We start from the raw sequence: 22004 nt of genomic DNA on the forward strand, positions 1-22004 counted from the left end.
TTAAGACATATATGTACAATGTCAGATAAGACATATATGTACAATGTCAGATAAGACATATATGTACAATGTCAGATTAAGACATAATTATATGTACAATGTCAGATAAGACATATATGTACAATGTCAGATTAAGACATATATGTACAATGTCAGATAAGACATATCTACGATGTGAGATTAAGACATATATGTACAATGTCAGATAAGACATATATGTACAATGTCAGATTAAGACATATGTATAATGTCATATTAAGACATATATGTACAATGTCAGATAAGACATATATGAACAAAAATATGTATAATGTCGGATTAAGACATATATGTACAATGTCAGATTAGGACATATAATAATTATGTACAATGTACATTGTAGATGTCTTTAAGTGACATTGAGGTCACTCAGGATGTCTGTCTTTGACATTGTAGATGCCTTTGTCTGACATTGTAGATGTCTTTGTCTGACATTGAGGATATCTTTGTCTGACATTGAGGATATCTTTGTCTGACATTGTAGATGTCTTTATATGACACTGAGGATGTCTTTGTCTGACATTGTAGATGTCTTTAAATGACATCAATGATATCTTTGTCTGACATTGTAGATTTTAAATGACATTGATGATGTCTTTGACATTGTTGATGACTTTAAATGACATCAAGGATGTCTTTGTCTGACATTGTAGATTTTAAATGACATTGATGATGTCTTTAAATGACATCAAGTATATCTTTGTCTGACATTGTAGATTTTAAATGACATTGATGATGTCTTTGTCTTTGACATTGTTGATGACTTTAAATGACATTAAGGATGTCTTTGTCTGACATTTCAGATGTCTTTGACATTGAGGATGTTTTTGGCGGACAATGGTGATGTCTTTAAATGACATTGAAGATATATTTGAAAAACATTGTAGTAATCTTGGACATAGAGGATGTCTTTGTCTGACATTGAGGATGTCTTTAAATGGCATTGAGGATGTCTTTTAAATGACATTGATGATGTCTTTTTCTGATATTGAGGATGTTTTTGTCTGACATTGTAATTGTCTTTATATAACATTGAGAATGTCTTTGTCTGACATTGAGAATGTCTTTGTCTGACATTGTAGATGTCCATATATGACCATGTCTCTTGTGTTACCTTATAATGTCAGACTTGAGTGACTATTCTATATACGCATTTCCTCCCATTGAACATTCTCATCTCATGTTAGGACCATAGAATCTCTCATAGAAATGTTATTCTGATCATTTTCACATTAATTGATATTTTTATTCTATTCTACAATTTCTTATGTTTTCATCCTGATGTTACATTCATCAGGGCTGGATTGCAGAGGTATCTAATGTGTATACGTGTATAAATGCATGTATATTTTTCTTACATCTTTGCGACATCTGGGGGTATTTCAATTCCACTCATTTTTGGTGATGGGGTGGAATTTAGGGAAATATTGAAAAAAATCAAATCCACCTATGTTGTGTTTTCAATTGTTTTCTTATGAAAATACATATTACTCTGTGATCCAAGCATTTTTTTTACCAGAACAGAAGTGGCCTAAAAGTCACTGTGCAGGGTTTTGATTGTTTTTATGTTTAACGTCCTATTAACAGCCAGGGTCATTTAAGGACGTGCAAGGTTTTGGAGATGGAGGAAAGCCGGAGTACCCGGAGAAAAACCACCGGCCTACAGTCAGTACCTGGCAACAACTGCCCCACGTAGGTTTCGAACTCACAACCCAGAGGTGTAGGGCTAGTGATAAAGTGTCGGGACACCTTAACCACTCGGCCCCCCCTACCATGCAGGGCCAAAACAGGCCACCATCAGGAAAAAGCTGCATGCGAAACTTTCAAATAGGTGCTATTTTCCCCCTTTTCTCTCATGTCAGTAAATAGTGAAAAAAATGGTGCTAACTGCCTTACAAAACAAATATGATACCTGCCAGACGGATAATTTATTTTAGATTAAAATGTGACCAACATGTTTAACAATTTGAACTGTCGAACAAACATAAAGCTATCCTGTATAGGGACTTACAAAATATAGTATACAATTATCACAAATTACTTTCAAAAAAACTTTCGCCTGTAAATGAAATTACCCTAATTATCAAAAGTCTCATTTCTAATAAAACTTTTAGCGAATTTCCAACATTTCTCCAACATTTAATTCTTATAGGTTCAGCCCTTGATGCCATAACTATTTGTAAAAAAACTCACATTTTGCTATTATTAATATTTTTTTTTACATATCCTTCCAGTGTAGTTTTGACATCAAACTATGTATAAAATGTGTGTATATATATGTAGTTCCTTTCTGATATAATAGAATAAATTATAGCATCAAGATTACAATATTATCAAGTGTCACCAATATATACCATCAAACATGTTCTTAGTTTCACTAATCTTGCTGAATATTAAAATAATAATCCTTTCATCACCGTTTGCTGGGTTTATTGCCAGACAGTCAGGGTTATTTTGTCGTCTCTTTGTAGTAACTATATATATGGCTAACTTGATCAATCAGAACAAAGGCCTGTTACAAGCTTCTAAAGTATCCAGATCAAGTGGGACAGAACCAGACTATTGCTAAAATTGAAGGATATTTTACTTTGAAACAGTGATAATGACTGTCTTAGTAAATCTTAAAACATAATAATATACTCTCTATGTGAATATGTAATATAAAGACTGGCAAAATTAATTATGGTTTTGGTTTTGTCAGTTTTATTGTGTGATTGTCATGTTTTTTGTTAAAAAAATCTTGATACAGAAATACTGTACATATACACAATCTTACAATTAAACATACATTTTGTATAGCTGACGTATATGAAAGAACCATTATAAAGTGTTATAGAGCTGATGGACTGAATCAGTGTGGCTTTTGTGCAGTGTTATTTTAGAAAAAATTCTGTCACTTATAGAGCAGGTCGATAGTACATAATGTTATGATGTGACCTTGTATATAGTGTTAAATATGGTATGTCACTCAGCTGACAGAGTAGGTCATTGTGACCTTGTATATAGTGTTAGATATGGTATGTCACTCAGCTGACAGAGGTCGATGTGACCTTGTATATAGTGTTAAATATGGTATGTCACTCAGCTGACAGAGTAGGTCATTGTGACCTTGTATATAGTGTTAGATATGGTATGTCACTCAGCTGACAGAGGTTGATGTGACCTTTGACATAATGTTAAGTATGTGATGTCATTAAGCTGACAGAGCAGGTCAAAGTGACCTTGTAAATACTGTTACAGTCAAGTCACTCAGCTGACAGAGGTCGATGTGACCTTGTACAGTAAATATGGTACAGTGTACATCTCTCAGCTGGTGGAGTCTACTTCTTTGGCTCGATTAGTAGAGCCAACGATTATCACATTGGAAAACTGGGTTTGATTTAAGTGGGGCACTCACCAGGAATTTGCTTTTTCCTGTTCTTTTACAACAGTATGGCCTTATAACAGGGAACAGTATCAAACATATTTAAGTAAATTAATGGCAGATGTTTCAGTTTACAGTAACAAGTGTACATGCCTATTGTTCAATGTGGATGTTTAAGTCTTTCAGTCCAGATATGTAATGAACAAGTTTAGCAATACATGAACATGAATTAAGTTGAATGTTGTGAGTGCTCATGTTAAGTGAACATATTTGATGTAAACAAATTACAAGCATCCATGTCTTTTTAAATGTGAACAAAAGGCCAGTGTTCAGGTATTGATGGATACAAACATTAATTATTATGTTGTGGTTGTGAACATGTTAACAAGATGCATGTTTGGGTATTATTTGATGTGAACATGTTGTTAGACTAGTGTCTAATTGGACTTGAAAAAATGACGAATGTCTTGTTGGTCGTGAACCAATTAATAACATCAAATCTGATGTCAATTATATACAGTAACGTGCCAAAAGTATTCGGTCACGTTAAATTTTCACTATATATTTCATGCATTTTGACAGATATTCATTTTATTACTTCGCTTTGCAATGGAATTATTTGAAACTTCACATACATGTAGAGAATTATTTGCTCATTCCTATGATAATATTTGTATAATTTTCCGTAGTTGATTTCAAGAGATATTGCATGTTACAGTTTTTAAAATCTTGGCAATGGCAATTGTCTACTAGTGTTTGGAAATTAAAAAAAAACTGTTGATAAACAAAGTCATAAAAATTCATTGACAAATTGTAAAAAATGCAAGAAATATATAGTAAAAATAAAATGACCAAATACTTTTGGCACTTTATTGTACATCTAGATGTTGCTTGTCATGAAAAAGTGTTGAGGTCCGTCTGTACCCTGTTTGTTGTGAATGAATATATTCATACCAAGCTAAGCTATTGTAAATAATTTCAAGGATTAAGTCTCTAATCAAAATTACTATTGCTATATTACTATTATATATTGACAATAAAATGACTGAATTAAAAGTTCATGTATGCCTTGTGATTTTTTCCTGGATTTTTTTTTTTTTATATCTCATATCTAAGTCGAATTTTTGATGGCCCCATATATCAGATTAATATGATTATGATTTCTGTTCAGTCTTAAAAAGCAGTTAATTTGTTTTTCAAGTCTTCAAGTGTTGAAATCCAAAATGGCTGCCTGTTAGCCATCTTGTTCTCTAATCAGACTGATAGGTTAACATACATACATAGGACCAGAGGATACAAGAGGAATCCTGGTCCACTATGAAATTTCAAGTAATACCTTGTAATTTCTGAATAAAAATATAATGTTAACATCAGGTACATTCTTCAAATGTCAAAACATTTTTGCCATCTTATATTCTTTCATCTTATATTCTTTTACTCAAAGTAAAATATGTGTAACCAAGCACCCTGAATCTACATACCTTGGTATGCAATCTAAAAGATCTTGAACGAGATCTTTTCCTAACAAAATCCTAGATCGCCAACTGGCAGCCAATTTGATTATGCCATCACTTTCAGAAGATTTCGCCATCACTTTCAGAAGATGGCCACACAAGAAACGTACAGCACTTAAAAGAATAATATCAGGTTGGACCCTGATCAAAAGGCAATTTGAACAGCACCGAAAGTCCACAATCTGATTATAATGGTATAGAAATGTGACAAAGGACACAGCACTACAGCATAGACTCTTTCCTTCAGGTGAAATACAAGATAGGCAGACATAACATTTCTTCTTTGATATTTAATAAATTTGTATTCTTGTTAAGAAAATATCATAACAAACAGTCTATTATACATCATAATTAAATGGAAATAAGAATTAAAAATTTGTTCAGTCATGGTTCAGTATGTCAACTTTCACAACATTTAAACAATACACAATGTACTAATAATCAGGCCGTTTGAAACAACACTCTTCATTGTAAAATTACTCACCAAGTATAGGTGATCTCTAGACAGGGTGTCTTAAGGAGTCTCTTAAGGACTGGAGGGTGTCACTTTGCTGTTTACAATATGGAGTAGTACAAGCCCTAATTATAAGTTGGCTATTATATATATGTATATAGACATATGGTCCCTCTCAGTCCTCAGTATCACATCATGATCTATCAACAGATAAACTCTAACATTCATAGACAGATTTAAAGATATTTCACAGGAAGTCAAAACAATAGTCATTGTTATCAACTTCCTACCTCACAATAACAAATATTGCACTGCCTTTCTTAAAATAAAATTTGCTTTAACTGTACAACTGTGTTCTAGGACAAAAACCTTAACAGCACAATGTAACATATAACTACATACAATACAGTTAACAGACTCGCAGTTATCCAACTTAAACTAAAATTACAAATACACCAACTTAGGACATTTTAATGAGCATAGCCTGATCTGTCATTACACCAATAACATAATCATTCCTGGTATATCATTGTAGTGTAGGCAGATCATGCTAATGCCGGTGATTTCAACTGTACAGTAGACGTACTGTCATGATTTATTTTGCATTCAAACGGCTTATCAGACAAAAACATAAATATTCAAACTTTCAATTGTTAATTTCAATTTAACGATCAAAAACTCCTTAGGAGTTTAACCCAAAAACACGTAACTGACATTGAAAACTCAGGGTTATTGTATTTAGCCATAAATGAAAATGCTTGCTCTGTCTTATCGACATAAGGAGCTTGATCCTTCATGTAAATATGTGAAGGAATTTTTACCATTAATTAATTGCTACCATGAGATTTGTGTTTTGGTGTTAAATTGATTATAATTGAATATTTACTGCAAAGACATTTAATATTGGACCTCAAAAAATTCTGACCTTCACCAATGACCATGGATATTGATGACATGGCACCTGGTGTAAATCCTCACAATAGCATACTCATATTGCTTTTTAACATTAAAACTATGTAACATTAATAAAACTAGAATTAAATTTGACCTTCACTGCCTTGACTTTATCGCTGAGGCACTTAGAATCTGAAACAGTATCTAATCCGATACAATATTGCTTCTTATTTTAAACATATAAGATATCATCCACATGATCTATAACATTGGAAAAAAACAGGAACAAATAAATTTCAGCAACGACAATGAAGCGTTTAAAACCAAATGAGCTTCAATATTCATCTAATGAATCTGGGAATCTCTGGAAATAACTGAGTGTCATATTAAATATGATATTAAAGGTAAGGAAGGAAATATCTAATTAACCAAGTGACAGAATTGTGAATAAAGACTGAAAGAACTACATTAACAAACAGGTGTACAGTAAAACCTGCCTTAGTGACCACCCTTCCTACGTTATTTACTATAACAAGAGGCCCAGAGGGCCTGTATCGCTCACCTGGATTTCATGAGATATGAAACAAGAATGATGATTAAGTATATTTGTCACTGGTATTGCTATGTCAATATATCATAGGCATTTTATATGGGTACGTGAGGATTTGATGTCAAAAAATGCATTAATCCATGAAATAAAATTAACTTTTGGCACAACCTCATAGGGATGCTACCACACAAATGTGAGTGATATCCATTGCTTAGTTTCAGAAAAGAAGTTGTTGAAACCAATTGACCCCTTTTGACCCCGCCTTCTGCACCCCGGGGGGAGTGGGGGTCAGTTCCTTCCTTTATAAAATTTTGAATCCCTACCCAAAAGGATGCTACCAGGCAAATATGAGCGATATATCTTGCTTAGTTTCAGAGAAGAAGTTGTTCATATCAATTCAGCCAAATTGACCCCTCTTGGCCCTGCCCCTCAGGCCCCCGGGGGGTCAGCCTCACCATTTGTACAATTTTGAATGCCCACCCAATAGTGATGCTACCAGGCAAATATGAGCAATATCCATTGCTTGGTTTCAGAGAAGAAGTCGCTAATATCAATATGGCCCAATTGACCACATTTGGCCCCACCCTTCAGGCCCCCGGGGGGTCAGCTCCATCATTTGTACAATTTTTAATCCCCACCCCATAGTGATGCTACTAGGCAAATATGAGTGATATCCATCGCTTGGTTTCAGAGAAGAAGTCGTTTATATTAAGAGAGCCAAATTGACCCCTTTTGGCCCCGCCGCTCAGACCCCTTGGGGGTCAGCCCCACCATTTGTACAATTTTGAATCCCCACTCCATAGGGATGCTACCAGGTAAATATGAGTGATATCCATAGCTTAGTTTCAGAGCAGAAGTCGTTTATATTAATTCTATAAAACTGACCCATTTTGGCCCCGCCCCTCAGACCCCAGGGGGTCAGCCCCGTCATTTGTACAATTTCAAATTCCTACCCCAAGGTGATGCTACCAGTAAAATATGAGAGATATCCATTGTTTGGTTCCAGAGAAGAAGTCAATTATATGAATATAGCCCGATTGACCACATTTGGCCCCGCCCCTCAGGCCCCTGGGGGGTCAGTCCCATCATTTGTACAATTTTAAATCCCAACCCCATAGTGATGCTACCAGGCAAATATGAGTGACAGGCATTGCTCGGTTTCAGAGAAGAAGTTGTTTATATCAAAATAGCCAAATTGACCACATTCGGCCCCACCCCTCAGGCCCCTGGGGGGTCAGCCCCATCATTTGTACAATTTTGAATCCCCACCCCATAATGATGCTACCAGGTAAATATGAGCGATAGCCATTGCTTGGTTTCAGAGAAGAAGTCGTTTATATCAATATAGCCAGATTGACCACATTTGGCCCCGCCCCTCAGGCCCCTGGGGGGTCAGCCCCATCATTTGTACAATTTTGAATCCCCACCCAATAGTGATGCTACCAGGCAAATATGAGTGATAGCCATTGCTTGGTTTCAGAGAAGAAGTCATTTATATCAATAGCGCAAAAATGACCCCTTTTGGCCCCGCCCCAGAGGCCCCCAGGGGGTCAGCCCCATCATTTGTACAATTCTGAGTCCCCTACCCATAGGGATGCTTCTGACCAAATTTGGTCAAATTCTGATGTGTGGTTATGAAGAAGAAGTCAATTGTTGACGGACGGACGGACGACGGACGCAACGGTATGGCATAAGCTCACCTTGGTCCTTCGGACCAGGTGAGCTAATAAAGCTAGCTATCTGAACCTGGATTAAGAGACCACCTGTCCTCTGCCACTTTTTGTTTTTTTGCCTCCCTTGGAAGGTCACATAAGACAATTTTGACTCTATAATATGCTGAATCTATCGTCAGACCATATACATGATGGCTCACAGAAAATTCTGATTCTGAACAAAGTGCTAAATTATGTTTACTAAGTAATATAAATCACTGCTCATCAATCAATCTGAGGCTAAAAGATGGCACTTCAATTTTATAATTTCTCCTTTTCAATAAATCTTATATATACAGCTATCACATACAAACACAGGGAACGTATGGCAATCTTGTAACTTAAGTACATGTACAATCAATTTTTTTGTTCGTTACGTAGAAGTAAATACATGTAATCTCTTGTTGGAAATAGGACTTAATATAAAAGGGGATACTTATATGTGCAGTACTCTTAAAATCACCAAAAATATATTGATTTGAATCATATCTAATTCATGTAGGCCTGAACATGGAATTTTGAAAATCCTTTTCTAAATTTAAGGAATTATACCCAAAAAGTAAGATCACAAATATGAATGGCCTCTATATATGAGGCCTCTATTTTATAAACATTCTCTAAGTTCAAGAAATTTCTGATATATAAAATTTTCCGTAGGAACGCATTATTGGATTCAAAGAAATAACTTTTTATGGCATTTTCTTAAATTTTAAGTTCAGCAATTTCCCTAAGTTACAGAATACTGATGAAACTGTGACCAGGTGAATCTTAGAGCTCAGAATTGTATTAAAATTTCTACTATTCTATCATTTTTGTGACAGAGTGCTAGATATCAAAACTGAGACCTCTGGCTAACTAGTTGAACGCTCAGGAATTACTACTTTACCAGGGATACATCTTCTGTGATAAAAAATATTAGATTTCTATATGTTGAAAAAGGAAAATTAACAGTTGATAGATCATTCCTAACATAACTTCGTGTTTCAATTCTGCAACATACACTTCTCAACATATTGACTGAACACCTCTGAATATATTGACCTAATTCATCACTGCTGCCTGCAATGGTTCTTTGCTGTTTAGTAGGTTTTCCTCCTCCTGACAAAGGATGGTCTCCCCTGTCTGTAGGAACGGCGACTCTGTCATCACAAATGGATCTGGGTCATGCTCCTGCTCATTATCTAGTACAATGTACGACACATTCTGATCACAATCAAAATCTTGGACATACTGAACCATGACCTTAGGTTCCCCCCATGACCCTGAACAGACATTCACTTTCTCTGAGGCTACTGATGAGTGGAGATTTGTTACCATGGTCACCTCAGGAAGTGCCTCATCTGTGTCCATGGCAACAGGTTTATTCACATCCTCAGTTACCATAGCAACCTGTTCAGACACATTGTTTGTACCAGTAGTAGACAAGTGAATGTCTGTAACCACAGTAACTCCTGGATCGGAGTGAATGTTGTACTGTGTCAGAGCCTCAGAAGAAGACGATACATATACATTAGAAACTGGTGTAAGATAACTTGTAGATGAAATATTAGAAGCATGAAAGGAATTCTGACCAACTAGATTTGAACCAGACGTAGCATCAGAGTAATGGATGTGTCTTTCATCCACCTCCCGATTCCCCTGCTGAGACAGAGTGTTGCATAGATTTGACTTTTGATTTTTACTCTGCTCCGATACATTAACACTTTCCTGACCATGCCAAGTCCCTAGACAGCCAGTACGCTGACCATTGGAATTAAGTTGCAATGACGATTTGTTGGCCACAACAACACCCGAATTGTCCCACTTTTTTAAATCCTCTACACCACACATCACTACTTTGACTCCAGGTTTCTGGGAAGTTACTGGTTTTGACACGGCAGATGGTATACCATTTTTATCTGCATTACATGAACACTTAGTCAATATGTCTACAGCACAGGTACTACATGTCTGTTGGGATGTACATTTGTCTTGATGAAGCCGGTCACCATTGTGTTGTTCTTTGGTAAGTTCTGGTTTTGCAGGCAAGTCAATCACATTTATATCTGTGGTATAATTACTGGAGGTGGACTGGTTGTTCATGACGATGATCTGTACACTAGAATCCTCGGCTTCGTCAATACATGAGGTAGGCTGTACAAATGGTATATTTACAAATACTGAAGACTTTTCTGACTGGGTGTTCTTTGTTCCTATATTGAAATCTGTTGCTTCAGTCTGCTTGCCAGCAGAACTTTCACTTTGAGGATCTTGATTCTCATCAGAGTAAATTCCGAGAGACTTTGCAACCATTTCCAGCAAATTTGTCCTGTTCTTTATGTCTGGAATATCCCTTGAGATACCTAGAGGTAAAGATGCTGTCCTACCGACAAACTGTGGAGAAGACTCTGGTGTCTGTTCTGTCAGTTTACTTCCAGGAGGAGGAAAAACAATTACTTCTTGACTGTTAGGCTGAGGTATATGCACGTTTTGGGCAAGTTTTTCCTTGAGAAATATTTCTTTATTTGGTAAGGAATCACTATGCATGTTTTTAGGGAGAGGAGAATATATCAAAGCTTCTTTGTTGGTTAGCAAGTTTTGAGTTAGAGGGTATGTAGTAGCTTCCTCATTGTTACAAGGTGTGTTGTTTTGGGTTGGAGGATATGTAGTAGCTTCCTCATTGTTACAAGGTGTGTTGTTTTGGGTTGGAGGATATGTAGTAGCTTCCTCATTGTTACAATGTGTCTTTTGGGTTGGAGGGTATGTAACAGCTTCCTCATTGTTACAGTATGTATTTTGGTTTGGAGGATATGTAGCTGATTCTGAATTGCTTGACAGTGATCTATCATTGCTATCAGATTCTTTACCAAGACTAGAAAAGAGACTTTCAAATAAATTACGCCCTTCGCTTTTTTGGGGAGAAGGTTCCTTGGACAACCCTGGTTTCTTTGAGGACTTTATCAAACTAATTTCGTTTAGAGGGAGTTGCTTCTGAATGGTTATTGGACTTGGGGAATGATCTGGTATGATATTTTGTGATTCCACTGCCCCACATTCCTGTGAAGTTGATTGCACTGGATATGTTTCTAACTGAATGTCAAACATTGGACTAGGGTCGGAACAAATACCTGTTTTGTTTGGAAATATGTCAATGTCATTTGGAGAAATACAGGTATCATGTTTAGTTAGAAGGTCACTGGTCTCCAAATTTACGTTGTCAGTCTTTTCTGTTGGTTTCACTTTGCTAGATGTTTCAAATGTTTCACTTCCTACCATATCAGCACAAATCAACTCAGTGGATGGTATATCTGTCCTAGAAGCCATGATTTTAGCAGTAAAAGAGTCGGCATCAGTTTGCACCGCCACTGTGACCTTTTGGACTGTTTTGCGCATGCCATTAGATCCTGGGTCAACTTTAACACTGGCACTCTTACCAATATCCAAAGCTGCTGCCATGATGGCATCCATGAAGTGGCGCTCACCTAGCTTTTGTGGTTCCTTGGATTTTAAATTAGAACTTCCCACTTCCTGATCAGGTTCATTGTGGGGTGAATTTTCTTGAGCTTTGGACCAAATTGAGGAATCTATGGTTGTCAATCCTTCGGACTGTTGTGAACTACATATGTCAGCAAGAAGATCTGTGAAATGTCGGGTTGTGGATGACTTTGAAGGGGAAGACAATGCAGCAACTGAATTTTGGATATTTCCACCATGACATTTTGTTAAATGTTCTTTTTCTACAAAATCTGTGTGTGTGCTTGGATCTGCAGACTGATTCAACTCTGTGTTCACTATCATATGAATGCCAACACCACATGGTGCTGTGGTACCAGACATATGGTGTTCCAGATCTCCTGCAGCAGAAACATCACCACAAACAGGTAGTTCAAGAGCCATCTCTGAATTATCCATGGTGTTGTCACCAATCAATAAGAGATTTGGGGCAGTATAATTTGCCTTTTGTGGAAAATGTTGACCTTGACCTTCCTGTGACTGCTCTGTATCCAATGTAGCATGTGGTTCAGTCTCAGTTTGTAAAGTCGTGTTGAAGGGGATTGCCATTTTATCTTGTGATTTGACAGCTGTCTTTTCATTTACTTCAGATTGTGTATGAGCTTGTTCATACACATTTCTATCCCCTCCTGGTGATAATTCCTGTACCACATCCAACAGTACACATTCTTTTGGTGAAGATATATCCTCTGTCTGAATATCAAACATCTGTCCCTGATTATGAATTGAAACAACCTCCTGAAGATCTGCAGGTTCAGAATTAAGTGACTCAGTATCTTTTGACATTGAATCTTTTAAAAGCAGTTGTGCTTGTTGCTCTGACTTGCAATTTGAACTCTCTTTTTTTGACTTTGGGGAGATGAAATATTTTGTAAATATTTCACTCATTTGTTCCTGAACTGATTCTGGACCTTCATGTCCTGATGTCCTGTCACTGGAATTTTCCTCGCCCAACTCATTTTGTTCGTTGTGGGTCACAGAATTTACTGTAGCAGAAGCACTGATACTTGATGTTTTGTCCTCACCGTTTGTGTCTAGAACTGGTGGTACCTCTGTTGTTGCTGGTGGTAATGGAGACATTACTGGTGTGACAGAGGCTCTGTTAAATACTGTAGAATCTGATGTTGTTATAACCTCTGGACTAGAATCTTCAAACCTTAAGTCAGAAATGACCTCAAGTACAGGAGGTTCAAGGTCAAGACAAGATGTCGGACTATGTATTGGAAAAAAGTCAAGGTCAGGTATTTTTTCTAAAACTGGTGGAGGAGTACACGGTCCGACCACATCACTTATTTCCTGACTAGACTGATCCATGTCCAAACCTGGTAAGGAACTATCCATCATTCTTGGGTCACATCTGTCTTTGTTGAGATGTACAGAAGAAATCATGCCCAGGTCAAAGAAGAACTTTTCCTTGAATGGTAATGACTTGTATGTCATATGTATGCCCAGGAATGTGTTCTTATACTCCTTCACTGGTGGTGAATATACAAACACTGGAGCAGATTTCCGTCTTTTTTTACCTCCCTTCTTTGCTTTAGGCAATATAAAGAGAGTGGTATCAGAGATTCGTCTAACGGGCAGAAGCTGCGGCCGTAATACATTCTTGTTGCTTTTCTTGTTTGTGAGATTCTGTTTAGGTTTCTGCTTGAGTGATGTTGGACGTTCAACAGGTGCACGTTTGGGACGAAGCACCTTCTGACAAAGATTGCGTGTGTGTTTGATTTTGCATGGCACTTTGTTGTGTTTCTGAAGAAGCTGTATTGATTTGAACACACGATCACAGATTCGACATTTTGGTTCTCTTGCTGGTTTTGGTTTCCGTGTAACAGTTTGAGGAAGACATACATTACTTTGAATTTCTGTCTCTTTAGTTTCTGAGTTGTGACTCCCCAAATCCTCACAGTTTTGTTTTTCGACACTTCCTGTTGTCTGTGCTGTGTTTGAATTTACATTACTTGCATTTTGTAGTGCTGTCTTTTTCAACTTTTTTCTCTTTGACCTAGCTACACAGTCCAAACTACCTTTCCCACCAATATATTTCCGTTTCTTTTTAATAACTTTGTTTGGAACACTTTTTTCTTCCTCTACAGACGTACTTCTAGTTCTCATCTTTTTGGCAGTCTCATGAACCTTGTACTTTGGTGGTTTTGGGGGTGGACGCGATGTTGAGGGTGACCGTTTTGATTTAGAAAATTGGCTTGATGTAGATTTTAATTTACAAGTACAGTGCGGTGTAGGTCCATTTATTTGGCTATCATTATCGTCTATAAGGTTTCTAAATCCAAAATCATCAACAGTAGGATCATAACAGCATCCATTTTCACAACAGTTTGAAGGTTTGGGTTTGACAACATTGTTTGTTTCATCCTTTGAACACACACTTTCATGGGAATCCTCATTGTTTAAAGAATTTTGGACACATTCCGAGTCGGATGAAAATGTGTTGGTAGTAGCAGGTCCAACAGAATGTGATACGGCCTCTGAATTTGTACTGTTTCTTGAGTCCTTGTTATGAGAAATTTGTGAGTCTTCATCAACAGATATCCCCTGGCAATGATTGGTGAGTTCCTCAGTTTGTTCGACAGCTGGGACAGGGTATGGTGGTGGTGAACTTGTAGATGATGTTCGACTGGATGGAGGGACAAAACTATGATGCTTTCCAATCTCTGGTTCCTCCCTCGCTATGACCTACTCAATGTGAGAAAGATAAACACTTAAAATAAATATTCAATCACCAAATCAACAGAATTATTTAGTTTTAAATCACACAATCTTTAAGGCTATTCCAGTAATATATCTACCCGATTGGAGAAATCCAGGTTTGTCAAAGAGGGACCAGCCATAGAATTAGTGATATTTATATACATGTAATTCAAACAGTACCATATGATAAGCTGCATCTTTTTCAGCAACCACCATGTACGTAATATCTTTATTTCTGAATTCCTCCTATCATATCTATATATATATATATATATATAAGTTAAAAAGTTTAAGGTGAACCTTACGGACGAAAAATATGCATTCAAAAAGAATAAAAAAGCGCTTTCGTCACGTCTAGGTGACTCTTCAGAATCGACAGCTGGGAATATATATATTCTACTGGAATAGCCCTAACCTAGGCTAGAAAACAGAGATTCTAATAAGTTTTGACAGAATAGAACCTGGCCATTTTGACCTGTTCCTACCAGACATCATCTCTGGTGATTATCAGCAGTTTAGTATCTGTTTTAATAATACATAAGAACAGTAAAGAACATCTATGATCAACGGAGCTAACACATTGAGTTGTTTCCATTCTTTAATATTTGCCGGTAGTGTGAGATTTGTACCACACTAAACCCTGTTATGTTTGATCGTATCATATACATTACTTTATATCATGTGTGTTAACAACTCATAAAACACAATCAGTGGGGGCTAACATTCTCTAATCAGAAAATGGTATGTGTGGAGATTAATAATCACCTGTAAAAATGTTCCAGAAATACAAGAGGTATGACTTAAGACCCAATGACTGATGACCACCAAATTTTAATCAGGTATGAACCTTACTGTTATGATACTCTGGAGTGAATATGAACTAAATATGTTGACTGGTTCATGTCATATCTTCACACAAGCTTTTTCTTTCAAAATTTGTTAAGTGTGACCTTTGACCCTTTAACCTGGACCTATGACCACCAAAACATAATAAGGTATATTGATGTCATGATAAAGGTGTGATTGTTTATGAGGACTATCATCAGATTGAGTTTATTACAAATGTCATATAAGTATTTTTACAAACGCTGTCAAATCCCAAACTGTTTTACTTGTAATACATAGAAAGTGGCTTCTTACCAATGAATCCAATTAGTGTATACTTTATTAATTAGATATACGGTACCAGATAACATTTTTGACCTATACAGCCAGCTCAGGGGTGGGTGGAGGTTGAACAGTTCTCCAAGAAATAAGAACATCCTTCACCGTACGATAATATACAGACCACAGATTCTTTTCAGGAAACAAGTTAATAGTAATTCTGTTTTTTTTATTATGGTTATATTTGTAAAAGAAACAGACCTTTCCTTGGTACATATTTTATACATAAATTCTGCTTTCTCCTACGGAATTTATCTGGGATTGTTTATTAACAGAGTGCCACACTTGACCTACATATAAACATTGTTAAAACAAGACTGTCTTGAAAGCCATGAACTCCCTATAATTGAGGCTAATTTTCAAGAATCTGTGTATACATACTTAGTTACTTACAGACTTCAATTGCTTATTACAATTACAAATAATATGAAATTTTTCTATAAACAAGACGTACATTTGACAATACCCATAACTAATTATATTTATCACATTTTACCAGTGAAATGATTTCACTGAAGGTTTTTTTTTCTCTGACATAGGAAGTTATACTTATTTAATCACTGAATGATCATTGGATTGTTTAGTGTCAATATGAATGCAACTTGTACAACAGATACAAATAATGACCTCCCTACACAGTTTTAGTAAGGAAATAAACAATTCTTTTAACCTAGACATTTTTGCTACAAAAAGATGTGTTATTGTCATAAATCACTTTGCTAGCTGCTAACATTTTTACCAGGAGATGGAGTATGAATTTAACTGTTTATGTGCTATATTTTACTGGGTTGAATATTTTCTGTATATTTTATTCATGCTGCAGGTCTAACTTGCAAAATGTCATACTTAATTATATACAGGTTTTCCATTTACATCATTAAATTATTTCTCAACACACAAACCCACTATCCTAAACAGTCAGGGCTTTTTCTCACTGATTTGGGATGAGGCCTTTCTGTCTCATTTTGGAAAAACTTTTTCAGGAGTAAACTGAAAATTTGGGTACTTTGGCCTAAATATGAAATAATTTCAACTGGGAATGGGGTCCATTAACAGTCCAAAAAAGTCCTCAGAAAAAGTGCTGACATTGGACATATAATAGTAAAGATTAACAGTTTCTATGACCAATGGATCCGGACTCATTTAAGCTAGTTAAGACTAATATATGGGTCGGTTACAGTGATCTTATGCTATGTTTTCAGCCAAAAACAGGATGTTTGTCCAAGCAAAAAATGTGTTTTTTGAGCGAGGAATAATTTTTGATTTCATCAAAATATATATCGATAATAACATGTGTATTTTTCTCAAGTGATGTGGCACAGGTGCCTGGAAAACTAGAAAGGAAAAAAATGCATACAGATTTAGGCCATTTTTTAATTTCACAACTAATAATTGCTTCAGTAAACTATGCTTGGTGGTAAATGTATTTTTCATTTGTACTGTAGTCTATATATAACTAATCTGTAGTCTATATATAACTAATAACCACATGATTTAGTAATATGACCACCAATTCAACATTTGCTTTATCGGATATCTTCCTGATCAGAAAATAAGTCTTCTTTAATATATTTACTAACATCAAAACATGACCAAAACATAAGCTAAAGGCCTTAAGAATTTTTATATGTATCCAAACAAAACAGGAGAATGAGCTGTGTACCATGATGGAACAAGTGGGAGGTCGAATAATTTTGAGATTAAAAAGTCAATAAAATTAATGAAAAACTTTAAAAAAAACAAACTGTTTAAAAGTTAAATGACACAAAATGGTTACCTACCAAGTTCGAATGTTGGTACTGTAACAGTCTGAAAGGAAAACCAAAGGTTTTAAAGGTTCAATGAGCTACCTGGATATAAAACTGAATAAAACAACAAAAATATTCAACTTTACTCCCCTATGTGTTGTGAAATTGATGACCTAAGATGACCTATCGTGACCTGGTCCAAGGTCAGAGTTGAATCCTTACCTCAGATATCAGTTGGAGGTCATCTGGTTCAATGTTTGGCTGTAGAACTACTTGTTGTTGGGCCACCTCTGGACACATAGCGACCTGTGGAACAATGTTCTCCAGCGTGGCAACTGTTTCTACAGTAACTGCTTCAAATTGCTAAAAAATTTAAAGATTTTTATTATGACAATTTACAAATCAAATGTTTCCCTAAATTATGAAATAAGTTACGTCATAATATACCGTACATTAAATGTAGGATATCACAGGCATTAGCCAGGTTTTTAACTCCTCTAAACATGTCTAAAGTATTTCATTTATCATTACTTATGAAAACATTCTGAAAAAAGCCAATAAAATAACTAAACTAGAAAAATTAATTCAGATATGGAATTTAGAGGTGAATCAAGGTAAAAGCATAAAAGATATCAATGGTAATCATCACACCTGGACATCTTGGTATTGGTCTGGGTTAGAGGTGATGACATACTGGGTGTCCACATTACTAACAAGGTCTTCTGTGCCTAAAAGCTGGTATGTGGTCGACTGTTGCTCTTGCTGCTGTTGTTGCTGCAACACCTGAGCAGCCTTCAGAAGTGATTCAATTTGATTTGCCACAACTTCATCAGCTACATCAGACCGCATGGCCAAAGACTGTTCCATCTGCTGCAAGTTTGCCTCCAGACTATTCAAGGCACTGGCCTTTTCATCTTCATCTTCAGCCTCTACTTTTTGGTCAAAATCTGGTAAAGTTATTGATACTCCAGTCACAGGGACTGTCGGCTCTTCAAATGGAACTACTTTCCTACACGGGTGCTTGACATGCTCTCGCATTTCATCAAGTGACACAAACACTCGTTCACAAATCTGACATTTCAAATCATTCATGACAAGCTTACGGATTTTACGTTTCGATACAGAAGGTTCAGGTTCTTCCAGTGGTGCTAGATTAGACACCACCACACTACCCTCAGTAGTTCCTGCCACCACCTGTAATATTCGACCATCTGTACTGACTATTTCTTGACGAGGATTAGACGAAACAATCTTTTTGCAGGTTTTGCTGTGCCTCCACCTTTGAATGGGGTCAATAAACTTTGCCATGCAGTGACGACACCAAAAGAGACGCTTAGATGGGTTACTGAGGTTGTGACATGGATGACTAGAAGACTGACCTCCTGTTGCCATAGTTTGAAAAATTCAGTGCTTCACCTAAAAATAAACAAGGAGATGCTATCAGCGATTATATCCCCACTGGACTGAAATGTCTGGATGAGAGGCAAAAAATATATAAAACAATTGTTTCAATTTGGATAGGATAACAGTCAAATATTTCCTTTCACATACAATATATTCAAGGCCAATCAAGAGTGCAACATTTGCAAATGAACTAAGATTATTACTGAAAGTATTATTATTTTGACATTTGATTGTATTTATTGCAGTTAACTTCATTTTACTGATTTTATTCATATATTTTTGTTTCAAAAATTGTAAAATAAAACAACCACAAAAATCAAATAGTGGTGACATCAGCTTGAATATTGCAATTAAAAAAAAAAGGTTGGGTAATGTAGAAGGTTGGTGTGAGTGACACTAAATCAAGGGGACTTTTTCAGGTTTAGGCTGAGATTTCTTCCATTCTCAGAAGAAAATTGATGAATTGGGAAGGAAGTTTTCATGAGTAAACTGCAATAAATGAAATAATTTAAATAGGGATTGGGGTTCATTTCTGACCCCAAAAAGTGCTGCATTATTCTACTAAAACTTACAGACGTCCAGTCAGAAATTTGGAGTTTGATTATGCAGCTACTTAGACAAAACTCCCACAAAAGTATCAAATGCTTGTCCGCTACAACAGTAGCTGGTGATTATGATTAGTTTTAAGCCTTTGCAAATATTGTCCCAGTGTGATTTTAGAACACAATGCTAATTAACTCAACACAAACCTCTTCAAGTCGAGTGTTACACGTGATTTTTATCATTGGTCACCATGTCCAAATTCATATACACCTGTTTCGATTACACAATTCCATGCCGATATATTTACTACGATAAATGTGCGAATTATTTCTTTTAGTTTTAGCTAATAAAAACAGTCGCACCCAAAATCATTCATGAATGACCGCCCTACATTCATAGTTTACGTTATTTAGCGGTCCATACTCCAGTAAAATTGCAATTGACTAAAAAAATAAACACGAAAGTCACCATATTATTGGGGGTACGATCAAAGTTACCCAATCCTCCATCCACAAATGCTGGTGTTGTTGCTATGAACTTCTTCAGTATTTTCTTAACATTTCGCCATTAGAGTTACATCCCTTGATATTAGGTACAATGCTCATGTCAGTAATATACACGAGTGCGCATTTGTTATCTAAATCGACAACATATACTTACGTCTCCTTCATCTGTTGATTATTTTGTATTACATTCACTATACAAATATTATCTTCGATTCATTTGCTGGATCTTCATTTCATCAATCGCTAGACCCTGTCTGTCTTTCAAAGCTTCCTGTGTGTATTTAGCAGGTGGCGCCACCAACATGCATATGTAATGACCCGAAACTTTATCATTGACCTTCACCTGTGGTAGTTTAAGTGAGTATAGAGGTTTAATTCAATAATCTTATAATAAAAATATTCATGTATGAAACATAAATAAGTTGATGAGATGCATTAAAGAGTCGCGGAATGGCGGAAACGAACACTCACATTCCCTCCTAAAGGGAGGAAACTCTTTCCAAAATACCACTCGGAGTTTTTGTACGGCATAGATTTCTTCAGTGGTATGAGTGCGAGAGTTCCGAATAGAATAGTTACTGTTTACAAATGGCGGCCCACAGATGACAGTAATGCGGATAAATACGCATATAAGGTAATGTTTGAAATTGTAGCTAGTATCACGTGTTTGATTCATCCATATTGCCCCAACAAAAGCATCCACTTGTTAGCCGCAAGAAGCAAATTCTTATTTTTCTTCGCTCGTGTAGAGATACATGTGTGGATGTCTATGAAATTGACAAGCTAACTTGTTACAGTACAGTAGAGTTAAGTTGACTTCTCCACAATTGAAATACTAATGTCAATTATAAATCGTCCGACTAGTGATCTCTTTTGCTATACGGATAATGCGTTCAAAATATTTGGTACATTTTTCTTTTATTAAAATTACAAGGAACGGATATTTTTGTCCGTTAAATGGGAATCTTATGCTGTATATTTTGTTTATGCTATATATAACCATGCATGTGTGTTATCTTTCTTTTTCAGGACACATAGTGTTTAAGCTGTTGCTTATTCGACAAATAAGCATAAACAAGAAAAAGGATACCATCCACTATTGTACCATATATCAGTAATTATGTCGATGAGGACCAAGATAAATGGCTATACTGCCTGGGTAAACCTGCGGTTGATGCCTTATGACCACTTACTGAACAATGCTCTGATGGACTTACTAACAGGAACACACATGAAGTTCCTCCTTGAAAGCATCACTGGCAGGGACATAAAGCGACTGGAGAGTTTTGATGAGTACGATTAAATTTGAGATCAGAAATCAGTAAAATTAGTCATGAGGCTGAAAACTGAGCATTTGACAATTGTTTAATGCAAGCATTACCGGACATGTTTGCATAGACTACATTTGGGCACTAAGATCAGTGCTAATATCTTATATCAGTATTTTAAATACACACTCTGTCCCTGTTTAGATTATGTTATCACTATATATATCCTAATTGGGGAGAGTAATTTAGCTTTAAGTTGTTTTCTGATCCCCTATTACTCTGTTAAAAAATGCTTGTTTTTGTAAAACTTTCAGAAAAAATACTGTTTAAACTAAATTATATAGAAACAATATTTCATGTTTGTTTGTTTTGTAATAGCATTTATAATATTCAGTGATTTTCCTTTCTTAGTAAAAATTGTCCATTTACTTCAAAAGTATTTTAGAGAAAATTATATTAAAAAAATCTTTTCATCACAAGAACCTGTGAAGAAAGCTATTTTTCTTCTCTTTGAATTTCCTTTAATATTTCTCCTTTACAAGATGCAAGATACAAAATTTATTTTCCAATATTGGGTTCACATGGGTTATAATCAAATACATGCACACAATATGAGATGAAATCTTAAGTACAATATAGCCAGTCT

General features: G+C 35.9%; 2 protein-coding genes and 1 long non-coding RNA gene across 5 annotated transcripts in view; 1 reads left to right on the plus strand and 2 right to left on the minus strand.

Moving 5' to 3' along the window:
• Nucleotides 1–1952: 1952 nt before the first annotated feature.
• LOC117336074 lies at nucleotides 1953–4475 on the minus strand. The gene is made up of 2 exons (XR_004534530.1): nucleotides 3090–4475; nucleotides 1953–2976 (listed from the first exon to the last, which is right to left on the minus strand). It is a non-coding gene; the product is annotated as an uncharacterized LOC117336074 (long non-coding RNA).
• Nucleotides 4476–9443: 4968 nt separating this feature from the next.
• Nucleotides 9444–20392, minus strand: LOC117336073. 2 transcript variants are annotated; one of them, XM_033896441.1, is made up of 5 exons: nucleotides 20245–20392; nucleotides 18289–19053; nucleotides 17860–18000; nucleotides 11172–14710; nucleotides 9444–11120 (listed from the first exon to the last, which is right to left on the minus strand). In XM_033896441.1, exons 2-5 carry the CDS (start codon nucleotides 19027–19029, stop codon nucleotides 9569–9571), a joined length of 5973 nt encoding a protein of 1990 aa, XP_033752332.1. In that variant the 5' UTR covers nucleotides 19030–19053; nucleotides 20245–20392; the 3' UTR covers nucleotides 9444–9568. The 2 variants fall into 2 exon arrangements, with proteins under 2 accessions (XP_033752332.1, XP_033752331.1); XM_033896440.1 differs by having other exon boundaries at nucleotides 9444–14710; nucleotides 20245–20391.
• A 230-nt stretch (nucleotides 20393–20622) lies between these two features.
• Nucleotides 20623–22004, plus strand: part of LOC117336075 — a 50003-nt gene continuing 48621 nt past the window's right edge. For both annotated transcript variants that reach the window (XM_033896442.1, XM_033896443.1), the window contains exons 1-2: nucleotides 20623–20724; nucleotides 21120–21383. In XM_033896442.1, the coding sequence (XP_033752333.1) occupies nucleotides 21211–21383 (173 nt within the window). In that variant the 5' untranslated portion in view covers nucleotides 20623–20724; nucleotides 21120–21210. The remainder of the gene's footprint in view (nucleotides 20725–21119; nucleotides 21384–22004) is intronic.

Source organism: Pecten maximus, chromosome 10 (genome assembly GCF_902652985.1).
Source record: "Pecten maximus chromosome 10, xPecMax1.1, whole genome shotgun sequence".
Taxonomy (NCBI): Eukaryota; Metazoa; Mollusca; class Bivalvia; order Pectinida; family Pectinidae; genus Pecten; species Pecten maximus.